The 12716-nt window shown below is 38.4% G+C and overlaps 1 protein-coding gene across 8 annotated transcripts in view; it reads left to right on the top strand.

Moving 5' to 3' along the window:
* Nucleotides 1-10940, top strand: part of ZNF438 (zinc finger protein 438) — a 59080-nt gene extending 48140 nt beyond the window's left edge. For all 8 annotated transcript variants that reach the window (XM_075419652.1, XM_075419649.1, XM_075419650.1 and 5 more), the window contains 2 exons: nt 3685-5536; nt 7131-10940. In XM_075419652.1, coding sequence (XP_075275767.1) covers nt 3685-5536; nt 7131-7743 — 2465 coding nt within the window. In that variant the 3' untranslated portion in view covers nt 7744-10940. The remainder of the gene's footprint in view (nt 1-3684; nt 5537-7130) is intronic.
* Nucleotides 10941-12716: the final 1776 nt, after the last annotated feature.

Below are 12716 nucleotides of genomic sequence, written 5' to 3'. Positions count from 1 at the left end.
ACGTATAAAAATTGTTGCCTTCCAGTGAAGGACCTGTAGACTTGTAGAAAGAATGTTGTCTAAAACCAAGGACCATCCTCAAAAATGCCATTGCAGAGCCTCCCTTAACTGAAAATTCCCCTTCTCAGGTGCAAGACTTCATGGGTTTAAATAGGAATGAAGGTATTCCTCAGGTCATGACTGACATGTCAAAATGAGTCCTTTGAATCAGAGACAGAAGTAATTTGGAAGATGGTGTGGAACAGAAGTGAAAGATGCATGTTAAGTTTCCAAGTGGCCTGCTGGTACAGTGACAGCCAGAGCAAATTCAAGTTCTTCAGGGTCAAGATGGCAAAAACATGAATTACTGTAGTGATCACTGTGTGTAAAGAAATAGTTAAAACTGTTTGCCAAGTATAAATGGAAAAAATAGTTTTGGTCACTGATACATGGACACTCTAGGTCAGGTTAGTAGGACCTCCGGTCTGTGAATTGACTGATTGCTTTTTCCTGATCCAAGATGCTACAATAGTCTTCCACCAGTTCTTCTGATTAGCTTTCCCAGTCCACAAGCAAAACCTTAACCGAGGCTGAAGGATCATTAGGCAGCTAGTCTGCATCTAGCCCATCTCTATATTTAGACACTGGCTAAGCTGCTTAACTACAGCAGCTGTGTTGAATGAGAGAGAAAGGCAGAGCTGAATATCCTTTACTTACCAGAGGCACTGCAATGAATGTTTCTGCACGACTGTCTAATGTAAACTTGGCCCCCCCCAAAAAAAAAGTTGTACTGAAGGCTGATACCAAATATGGGGTACCTGGAAGAAGTATTTACCATAAAATTACACTAGTTGGAAAAAGAGCGTTTGTATAAAAATCCCTTCTCAAACAGTTATATCAATGCTTAGCATTGTATTAACTACATAAGAAGAATATTCATCTAAACGGACATTGTTTCAAAGAGCATTTTGTGGTTGATAGTCATGAAGGTCTTGGATTCTAGACCGGTACTTTCTTGTACTGAGGAAATACGTAGGAGAGACTATTTAAATAAAAGTGATTTTACCGCCTAGATTCCCAATGGGCATGTCAGTGTATTTGAGAAGCATATTCTTATTTTTAAAGCTGGTGTAATGCACTATTTCTACAAATATTTCCTCCTAACGTCAAGTTAATCATTCTTTTGTGGTGCTTTGGCTGACATTTTTGCACTTCTGTAGAAGTGGCATGTCCTCAGCAAAATTTCCATATTTTTCTGAACTCACATCATTTGCTACCAGTGGTTGGAGAGCGGGTACCTTATGACGTGGAGCGTGAAATAGCACAGGTTGCAGTCTGCTGAAGTGCTGGCTTTCCTAAAAAGTTTACGCAAATCAGTGAATGAATTTTTGAAATAAAAAGCGCAAGCCAAATGTGAAGAGAGAACGGAAACTGCTTTGTGTTTGATACTGCGGTAAGATGAATAACTGCTGATTTGGAAAAAAGTCTTTAATTGTCAGTATATGGCAAGCAAATCTGGAAAATAAGAGCAGGCTCTGTCCGCTAAAAGAAAATACACTAGTTTTGTGATCTACTGTACTGAAGCTGTACAATTTGACCTGTAACTAGCGTTGAAGTTCAGGGCTAGTTTGGTTAATGATTACAATACTTTACATAATTTTATTGTACTTCTCTAGAAGCTCTTAAAAGTGTGTTCTCGAAAGCAGCCACAAGAAGATACCCTGCAGGAAACAAAAAAATAGTCTGAGCATTATTAGCAATCTTAGCAGTTGAAAAAATACAGGTTTCTATACATCTTGTGATTGCAAATTGGCAAAAATGGAAGTTCTTAGTGAGAAATAGTACATACTCCTAGCTTTTGGAGAATAAAAAGGGCTGTAGGGAAAGAGAATTTTAAAGTGACCATGTTTCTGCTTTTTCCAGGTTGCCGAAACTTTGTAGGCCTGGATTTATCCCTGTGTATAGGGATTTCTTATTTTGGGGCAGGATTTCCATATCTATGGTAGTCTGCTCTGCACAGAATATCTAGAAATTCTGGAGGACATCTCTACATACATTGAGCAGAAAGAAAATTATGGTGGTGCCCAGAAGTTTCACTTGATTTGGGGATCAAGAAGGTGCATAATAGACTTGGGGTTTGATGCTGTAGATGACAATAGAAGGATCAAAGTTTTATGCCCTGTGTGCTTACTCTATGAAGCTGCTTGGGTCAAAGAGTTTTGAGAAGCATCAGACCTGCTGTGTGTGAACTGTACAGTTTATATGTGATTGCTCAGTGAATCTAGCATGTCCTGAAGGCAGTATATTTACTGCACGCATGCCTACCATCAGTATGCACCTATGTCTGTCCAGGAGTTCTGGTCATGAAATGTGATAGCTCTGTAACTTACAGTGCACATTGTAAAGTGCGTAGTGTCTGAAAACAACATCCAGGATTAAGATAAACTTACTAGTAGTAATTCACAGTTACCTCTGTAAGTCCATAACCATGTATAAATGCATTTGTAATACGAGGCTTTAAAATGATAAGGAACGGTAACTTTCCTATGGCATTACCTTACTGCAGTATTTCAAGGTCCCAGCATTTATTTTTACATACTGTATTCAAATGTGATCCCTCTCTAGAAATTAACTTTTCTTACATTGTTGCCTTCCTAAATTGCCTTTCTTCTTGGGAGCTTTGTAGTTGAATTTTCAGTGATTGAGATTGTTGGGAATTTTTTTTTCTTCAGAAAACCTATCTCAGTTTTTGAGAACTGGAAGCATCAGTAATTGAATGTGAGAGTGGATAATGAGGCTGTTATATGAAATGGTAGTGGTACAATTAACTATATATATCAAATCGTTTTTGATAGAGTGCCTGAAAGGTCAGCATGTATCTTTGCTGCTCAAGCAGATTATATCTTACGCATTTTACCTTTTTCCTTTTATTTGTTTTACCTAAGTATCCTCACATTCCTCTTTACTAAAAATGTTGGCAACATTTACCAACACAAGTGGAAACAGGAAGGAACCGTGATTATAACCTTGATAAATTGCATCTTTCAAGAAAATATTTGAATAACATCCTACAATAGTTCTATCGTGCATTAAAGGCACATAAGCAATGTGTGTGATTGGGTATTTAACAATGGTACATCTTCTCTCAAGTCCTCTGATTTTATTACGCGTTATTTGCATGTTGTATAGTAGTAGGTCTTTTAAGACTTCATCAGATAAGCATTGGTCTCTGTCTGATAAAACCCACAAACTCTAAATGTTACAGAAACTCTGAAAGATAGCAGAAGTCTGATTGAGAGATATGATCAGAGCAAGTTCTGTATCGTGGAGTTTGAATCTTGTCCCTGTTCTTCTGGCTGAATATTGCCAGCATGTTAGTGCAGGTTTTCCAGGGCAGAAGAGGCTTGTAAGTGTATTTGTTCTGAAATGCCATGTGTTTCTAACCGAGAATGAAACAGCCATTTAAGATTAGGAGGGGGTTTTTTTGCATACCTATATTCGAGCACAATGCTTCAGGGAATATTTTTGTTTTGCCCATGGAACTTCTGCAATTCTAAACTTAATGGTCATTTAAAGACCTAAAGATTTTTTTAATAAGTTTTTGTGTAATAATATCCTTTGTAAGCAGTTTTATTTTTGATACAGTAATTTTGTAAAAAGAAATACTATATATTATACTACATCTTTGTTCTGTTATTATTACAGATAGACACAAATCCCCTTCGGATATAATACAAAGTTTTCAGACGAAAAGTCAGTTTAGGACCATTGCTCCGAAAATGGTACCAAAAATTTTAACATCTGGAGTGGTTTCTTGTCTTCAGTCATCTTTGCCAGAGCCAAATACACCAATTTCAGCTGCGGGTTCTAAACCGCTGGTGGTACCAACTCAAAACTATGCTGTCATGCAGGTGGCTGGCCATGAGGGGACTTTTTCTCTGTTGGCCTTGCCATATGTTGCCCCTGCTCTAACGCAGCAAGTCCAGAAGTCAAACGTGGCCCCTTCTGAAAACCTAAAGCTGCCTATCCCTAGGTACCAGTCTGTAAGAAATAAGTTGCTGAGTAACAAAAAACTGGCACAAGTCTCTGTCTTGGGTGCACATAACATGACTCCTACCAAAGCATCGATCTCATCACAGACTTCCCCCATGACTACTTTGACTGAAGACTGTCCTGAAACTCATTCTAGTGCAGATTCAACTGAGCAAGTGATGCTAGCAGACCGTGACTCAGCTGAAATTACAGCTGCCACATTAGTAAATAAAAGCAATTGTGTGGAGTCTGGATCTCCTTTAGTGAACAAAACTGAAATTGCTAATGGTAATGTTTCTGGGCCATCTGTAGCTGAAGACTCTCTATCCAAGCCAGCAAGTACAATTAATCCCATGAAACTAAGTTTACACTCTGTGAAGAGAGCATCTGAAACCACAAGAGAGTCACTCATACTGTCTGAAAAACAAGAGGAAAAACCCACAAATTCTGCAAATTCTGTTGCTGTCCTGTCACCGGCAGTTTTTAGCAGTACAATACAGATGACTCCATCAGCACCAAAAGGAAAACTTCCTATTTTGCCTTACTCAAGGATGAAAAATTCAGTGTTCTGTAAAGCTAAGCAGAATACTGTTATGGATGTATCTGGTCCTTCACCAAGATCTGAATGTGAAAAGATACCAGCTTTGACAAAATCCTTTGATGTTCCTACTAAAGCATCTGATAAACGATTAGCTGTATCATTTACAGAAGTCCCCAGACAAACCATTCGAGAAAATACCTTCTCTCCGTCCAATAAAGTGGATGTCGACAGTCTTAAAAAATTGAACGGTGAAGCCTGTAAAAGAAGAGGCAGGAAAAGAAGAGCCCCAGATGATTTATTGGCTTTTCAGACCAAGCGAAGGAAATGCATCATTAATAAGTTTAGAGAAGGAAGAGAGAGGGCGAAAGTTGATCTTCAGCCATCTGAAGACCAAAAAGCAGAGACAGTGAAGAAATACCGTAGTATTAGACCCAAACCCGTGGTAGTTGTGCAGGCTTTTGCACCACTGACTTCTGCAGCAATAGTAGAGACACCATCTCCTGACCAAGATATGGTTTTAAGCAGTTCACTTCCCAACAAATATTTAAGTTACAAGCATAGTGATGCCACATCAGCTAAATCAAGTGATTTAAGTAGAAATGCGTGTTCAGCCATACCTAAGCCGTCACATAAATGCCATGTTTGTAACCATATCTTCCAGTTTAAACACCATCTTCAGGACCATATGAACACGCATACAAACAAGCGGCCTTACAGCTGTCGAATTTGCCGGAAAGCGTATATTCACTCTGGAAGCCTGAGCACGCATATGAAACTTCATCACAACCAAGGCAAGCCCAAAAAATTTGTGTGTTGTGAATTCTGTGCTAAAGTTTTTGGCCATGCAAAAGTGTATTTTGGTCACCTAAGAGAAGTGCACAGGGTTGTTATCAGCACAGAGCCCTCTACCAGTGAGCAACAGATGCAAGATGCTTTAAAGAAGAGAGACACAAACATCAAAGAAGCAGAAGCAGCAGCAGAGAGGTGAGTGTTTTCACTAATTAAATGCTGATGAAAATTTGTTGCTTTTTGCCTCATCTTTTTTTCCCCCAAAGCAAGATTCCTCAGGGTTTAAATATTTTGTTAAAGAATCTAGTCAATCCATTAGACCATCTGGTATATTTTAGCTGATTTATTGAATATAAATTATTAGTGACACTTGAATATCCAAAGTAATTTTGCATGTATTCAGGTAATACCCAATATACTGCCAGCGGAGCTACTTTAATCAGTTGATTTCTCACAGCTAATGCTTTTTTTGTAAATCTGCACTGTCTTCTGTGTTCTGCCCATTTTACATTTTCCCCAGAAGATAAGTGAACCAACTGCAGTAAGTGCGAAGCAATTCGTATGTCAGGATTAGCTTGTAGTTTGTTTACCTTATTAAGTATCATTATCCCGTTTTCTTCTCTGGAGTGCTGTGAGCTAATCTGTTTTATGTGTTCATTACTGCTGCTCTTGCGATCACTTAGCCAAGTAGAAAAGTTAACATTTACTGTATTAAGATGGAAAGAACATTCTTTTATCTCTGCATTATGATTTTGAGATGAAATTTCTTGACAGAGTATAAATGTTGGCTTTTTTTGTTTGTTCCACTGTGCATTTACTTTCATTGAAGTACACTTTAATAAGCTCAGGGCTTTAACCTGACGCCTCACTGCAACACTACAGTTCAATTTTACACGTTTTGCTTTGCATAGCTCTGCTCTCTGGGGCATCAGTTAGAAATTTTTAAGGTATTGAACCTAAGAAACACCAGCACTTTTCTTTCAGCCATACTAGCCTTCATACAATGAATCATTTAGTTTATCTATATTGATGAGTGATGTGTCTAATGTATATAAATACACAGTATTATGTGGTCCTTTTCATCGACCTTGTGAGAAGATTTCTGTGGAGGTCTTCTTGTGATTGGCTTTACTTAAACCAGGGGCTTGCTGCCTCTGTGCATCTGTTTGCTTTATACTGCAGAGCCGTCCTAAATCAATGAGAGCCCCTGTCCAATTGCAGATCAGGTATTTAAACTTTTTTAAACTGTGTTACAAACTTTTAGGAGAACAAAACAGAAACTTTGAAGTTTCATTGTTTCCATGTTGGAGTGGGAGGTGGGACGTGTGGTTTTGCCTTAAATTGACCTGAGATCCTTCAGTGTAAGCAAGTTAGTTTCCCTTAGAAGTTGGCTAGAGGTAATATTCGTTTTCACTTTTCCAGCCCAGAGCTAGAACTGTTTGGATTGACCTAACTAAATCAGAAACTTAAAAAACAGTTATTACCTTTTGTTAAAAGGTTAGTGTCATTAAAAGATTATTTCTACCAAGGCTAATTCTGGAGGCAATTCTGAAACTCAGCAGTATCGAGTAACATTTAGTTTTAGTTGTTTCCTAATCAGCCTTATTACTATTTTCTCTTTTCTTTTCTGTTCCAAATAAATGAGATACTGTAGCAACAGAGCCTGTTTTTAATTAAAAGAATGTTTCATGAATGTCATCTCTTCTTGGAACTTATAAGGACAGAAATTGCCATCTCTGTTCTGTGCGTGGCTAATACTGAAATAGTTCGTATTTCCTTTTCTTAACAGGGGAAGTAAGTGCAATTTTGAGGACCTATTCCATAACCCAGGAGAAGTGAAATTACAGATCAAATGTGGTCGATGCCAGTTTATTGCACAGTCTTTTGGTGAAATGAAATTTCACTTACTGTGCTCTCACGGAGAAGAGATCCAGGGAAGAGTGAAAGAAGGGGTATTGCAGGGAAATAGAGGAGCTAAAGGGGAACTGATCAAACACACAACCCACTTCTGGAAACAGCGCCATGAAAGAAGACATTTAGCAAAATGCAGTGCCCATGAGGAGGAGTTTTATACTTTTCCAAAACTGAAAAGACACCTATACTTCCACCATCAAAATAATGTCAATATGTTACCTAAAAGTGAACTGACTCAGTCGGGAAGCGGTGAAGCAGCCAAGGAGATGCAAAAGGTAGGTTTTGGTATACCAAGCAAAAAACCAGAAATTTGGTCTAAAGCAGGCTATAACTGTATTTTATGCAAACAGTTATTTGGAAGAAAAGAGGACCTTTGTAATCATTGGCAGAGTCATCATAACTGTGAAGACCCTTCCACTCTATGGACAATTTTTAGTTTGTTATCCAAACAAGGAATTATTGAACTTTCTAGTAATGGTGAATATTGAAGCTCAGTTCTATAGTGCTATGAAAAACATCAACTACCTTACTGAATTGTTTATGGTTTTTTGCTGCATTGCTAAACTAACTCAAGAGATGTATCACTTCAGAGGTTTGTCTGGTGGGTTCGTTGGGGTTTTATTTAAGTTATGCTAACCTTTATTTTGTTAAATAGAAAATGAATTTATCCAGTGTCATTCCACATGGGTACATGCAAGCTGACTATTAAACACTGTGCTTAAAATTCGTGCTTAAGGAACTTAGCAGCAGCAAATACGCAATACTAATGGTTAACATCAAGTAAAAAGATTTTCAAGTTAAGTTATGCTATACACACAAAAATAAATCAGTTTATATGAGGTAATGTCAATCTTGAATGAAATGACAAACCAGACCTAAAGTGTAATTTCAGTCTCAACTGTGCTTCCAGGTTTTATGGTAAAATCTGTTTCCATGCAGTTCTCTGAATCATCTGAACATGCATACATACAGCCGACGTTCAGGAGCTTTATAATCTGTTATTTAAGAGCTTTTAATTCTTGTTTTCTTGATGTTAGTGTCTTCAACCATGTTAATTGCTTGCAGGTTTGTTATTGGCAGGTCTTCTAGGTGTTGTATTCTGTCCTGGTAACAGCAAGGATCTTCAGATTTTTAAAGTGAACAATCTACATGTATTTTTTTGCCTGTAGCTCTTTGGGTTGAAGACAAGTTAGTTGCCACCCGTGAAGGTGGAACCCTCAAAGCCTGACTGCTTTATGAAATAAACCAAGTTTGTTTTAAAAAGAGTAATCTGAGTTGGTTGCTCCTGGGAAGTCTGACATTCTGCAGTAGACTGTGTGTTTCACAGTGAACTTTTGGCATATTCATTGCACCTTCTGTGACAGCTGCACTACTGTTGCCAACACTGTTAGCGCTCTGCCTTTAACACTCTTGGTATGTAGCTTTTGTACCTCTGCAGCTGACCCAGTCTGTGACTTTAAAGGGAAATGGTTCCTTCACTTCTAAGTCTATGGTATACGTAATGAGATTTTTTTCACCTGTGTTGCCACGTTTACTGTACCAGAGGAATTGCACACAGCACCTTAACCTTCCAATGTCAGGAGCCGGTAACAGTTGCCTTACCAGCATGCAAAGCTGTAGCAGGCTGTAATGCAGGAATAGCATTACAGCAGCTATGTCCGCTGCTACAGGTCACAGTAAGTGACCATTTCAGCACATCTCCAAGGGGGCAAGTCAGTTCAGGCAGTGAGGAGATGGAGTTCTGGAGCTCAGTTTTGATGACAAAGTCATTGAATCATTGAATCTAGTTTGAAATTGGTGTTTAAACTGCTGTCACGTAGAGCCTTATGTACCTCTGGGTTATTCTGGGAGCAATAATGGAGGCAGCATAAGAAGTCACTATGTCACTGTTCAACGGAAGTCAGAGCACATCAGAGGGCAGCCTGAAAAATCGACCAATACTGTCTCTGCAATACTACTCTACCCATTTCTTCTTGTGGTCAAACTATAATTGAGGGATTGCAGTTTTGAAGGAGTCATGCCTAAGATGTCCTGGGTGGCTTCTCAGTGTTTTGCAGAAATTGTGGTGATGAGAACATGAGAAGAGATCTAAAAATGCTGGGTTTGCTGAGTGGATTTCCAGGAGATGTTGCAATATTTTGTGTACATGTTTTGGTTTTAAACAGTAAAGGTAGTTCTGGTGCGCTAATAGTTTTGAGTGTAATTTCTTGCATGGTGCTTTGCACTGGAGTTGAACTGTAAGACTGGAGCCAAGAAAAATAAAAGACAAAAGGAAAATAGAACTATCCAGATGCCTTGTAAGGTGGAAGAATCCTCGTGGATTTTCAAAACTTACTTTGTATTACCTGTTGCTGTAAATGCAAATTTGTGGTTGTTTCTTTGCTTTCGTATATTACTTTTGTGTGCTGAACTACGTCAAAAATACTGCTTGTTCTTACTTTTGGGTATGGCACACCCATCTTAGTGCGCACAATGTATTCGTATTTATTTTCGCTGGGTAGATGGAGGAGAACGTATAGTGTATTTGGAAAGGGATAGCTAATTTTAAAGTCAGTGTTTCATATCAAACTGAGACTATATTTAACTTAGTAGAGTGTGTTTGCATTTAGAAGCGTTTTCTTCCCCCATCTTAATCCTTTAATTTTCAAAATCAAACAGCTTGATGTTTTCTCTGAAGCAGAAATGTGAGAACAATCCCTCCTTCACATAGCTATAGCATATCAAAGGGAAGTGGATTCTCAGCATAAAGCATGCATTATGAGAGCTGAGGGAAAAAAAACCCAAAACAATAAAAAGGTTTGATCATGTTCATTATTTAGAACTGGTGTTAAATCACCTTTTGTGCAGTATCACCTATTCCTTGGTGTAGTTTAAAATGAGCTGAAATGAATGCAGCTCTGACACGGAGTCCCTTCTGTTCAGGAACCGCACCAATGATAGCAGAGTTGTCCTTCAAAAATAGTTTCAAAAAGTGTTTGTTAAAAATGGTGGTGCATCTGCACCAGTGATAGAGGTGACTTGCTTGGTGGTGGTGATCACGCAAGAAGAGTGAATCCCTTTCATTCCATGTAAAAGTGGGGGGAGTTGCAGTGATGATGGAAGGGAGGAGGTTTGGGACGAGGGAGTGGGTTACAATTTTTTTTAAATGGAAATTTTCATGTACAGTCTTCTCATCTATTTTTGTGCTTCTCTCCTTCTCTGTAGTCCAGGCCAAATAGGTAAAGAGGTTTCAGCTTTCAGCAATTTAAAGCCTGAAAACATGTTTTGAAGTATGGTTCTAAGCCACTTCTCAGTGTCCTCGTAAACATTTAAAATCAGAAGCCTTTTTTTCTAAGCCTGAAAGCATTCTTATGTTTCAGGCTATTATGATTATGGTAGATTATGAAAGGTTGGGATTTTTGAAAATAGCTTTGCATTAAATACAGATGTGTCCTTTGTTTGAAATGTGTTTGGTTTGCATTTGTGTTCACTTTGATAACATTTGAAGGTATGAAGTGAGGCTTATTTACAGCAACATTTAATAGTGTGTGTTTGCTGTTCAGCAGAAGGGTTGTTATGAACACAGTTTGCTGTTTACCTTGAAGCTGGACAAGTTAACATCTGGTTTTGCACATAAATTATATTTCTAAATTGTTAAAACGAATGTTACTGGTTTTGTTGCTGTAGTTTTGTTCTCCTCTGATTTTTCATTACATCTCTGTTTCAGCTTCACTGTTCAACTTTAAAGCTGTTCCTCACATGGAAAGTTGTTCCTTCATCATCACACCATAAATAATCAGAGCTGGAGGAGTTCCATGGCTTCTCTGGCTTGCAGAGTATTGCCCTTCTCCAGCTGCAGAGCTACAGTTTCCTGTGGCTAACTTGACATAGTTGCTGGCAGTAAATGTTTTACTTCGTTTATTAGAATTTAGATCTCTGCTGTTTAGCTCCATCAGGGTTTCTGTCATACCTCATTAGATACTTATTTTATCTACTATTCACTGAGCTCTTTAGAGAAAGTGTCGTAAGAAGGATGAACAGGTATTTAGGAGAGCAGATTTCGACCCTAACTTTGTGCAGATGATGCTGACATTTGAGAATCACCGGCTTATCTAGGCTCAACTGTGTAGTATATTATATTTCTACAACACATCCACCTACATGCGCATCTGTTTTGGAAAGAAATGTATGCTTCACATTCAGCTGTCATTACTATCAAACCTGTACAATGTAGGCTTGCGATTATTATGCATAAAGATTAAAATGCTATTAACTGTAGTAGGTTTATTTGTCAAATTCCTTATAGCCCTGAAAAAGGAAAATCTCTGCGTGCTGAGTCTGACACAGAAACAGTCTAGTCTCATGGAGAGAATTCTGATGGCTTAAAGGTTGTCCTCATTTCAGTGTGTGCTCTCATAGCTGATCTGTCACATTGTAGGATTTTCTCGACTTTTTATTAAATTGCCAAAATTGGTTAGGAATACTGAAGAAGACCTGGGTCTGCAAGCAAGTTTCAGGAAAAAATGTGTTTCCTTCCTTTCTCCGTACAGGCAGACACGTCCGTGAAATCAAAATAGTCTTGATGGCCTTCATATGCACACGCACAGCGTGGGGCGGCATGCAAGATGTGGGCTTCGGTGTTTGACTTTATGTGGCTGACCGTTCTGCAGTTCCAAAGTAGAAACTGCAAATTTGAGTGTAAAAATAACTAGGTTTTCAGCCTTGAGTGAATTTCTAATACCTTATTGACAAACCTTCAAGAAATCCTAAAAAATGACAATAGCATACTTCTCTACTTGTGCTTTTTTTAACAATTTTATTGCTGTAGTAGTACCAGGAGTGTTCTAAAATATGATAGGTCTGATGCTGTCAAGTACAAAGGAAGAGCTCTCCCTTCCATTTTTTCACATTTTACTGACTTTTCCATGTAAGCATTAGAAATTATGGGATGGATTATGATTTCCGCTGCTGACAAATCCAGAAACATTATTTATTCTGAAGTTACTATGAAGAAATTTCCAGTTTAATCTAGAATAACAGATGAAATCAGTGAAAAGAAAATTCTGTTGGAAAGAGATACGTAATCAAACTGTCCCATATGTGGATTTCTTTGCACAATTACACCACTGTAGGGGAAATTTATAGATGATAGGTCTTCTGCTGGTAGGTACAAACAGTTTGTTCTTATCCAGAGTTATTTATAGAGTGGCCAAGGGAAGTAAGAATTTAAAAATGCCCATACCCTCTCTTTGACTTGAATTTTGTTAAACACTTCTACTGTTGTGCCAGTCCAGCTCATGGTCCAAGGCATGTAGATACTTTCTAGGGGCCTTAGAGCATAATTCAGTGGAGGAGAGGGGAAGGAATATGTGAAGGAAGTAATAGTGAGGAAGGTTGGCACAGCATATTGAATATAAAGTCAAGCTTCAGCATGACTATCCTTCAATGGCCTGTGCACATGGAAGTGTCCTGTAGCCGTAGT

The sequence above is a fragment of the Opisthocomus hoazin genome, chromosome 4 (genome assembly GCF_030867145.1).
Source record: "Opisthocomus hoazin isolate bOpiHoa1 chromosome 4, bOpiHoa1.hap1, whole genome shotgun sequence".
In the NCBI taxonomy this organism is placed as follows: domain Eukaryota; kingdom Metazoa; phylum Chordata; class Aves; order Opisthocomiformes; family Opisthocomidae; genus Opisthocomus; species Opisthocomus hoazin.
Note: the sequence above shows the minus strand (reverse complement) of the source record. Positions and strands in the feature narration are given on the sequence as shown.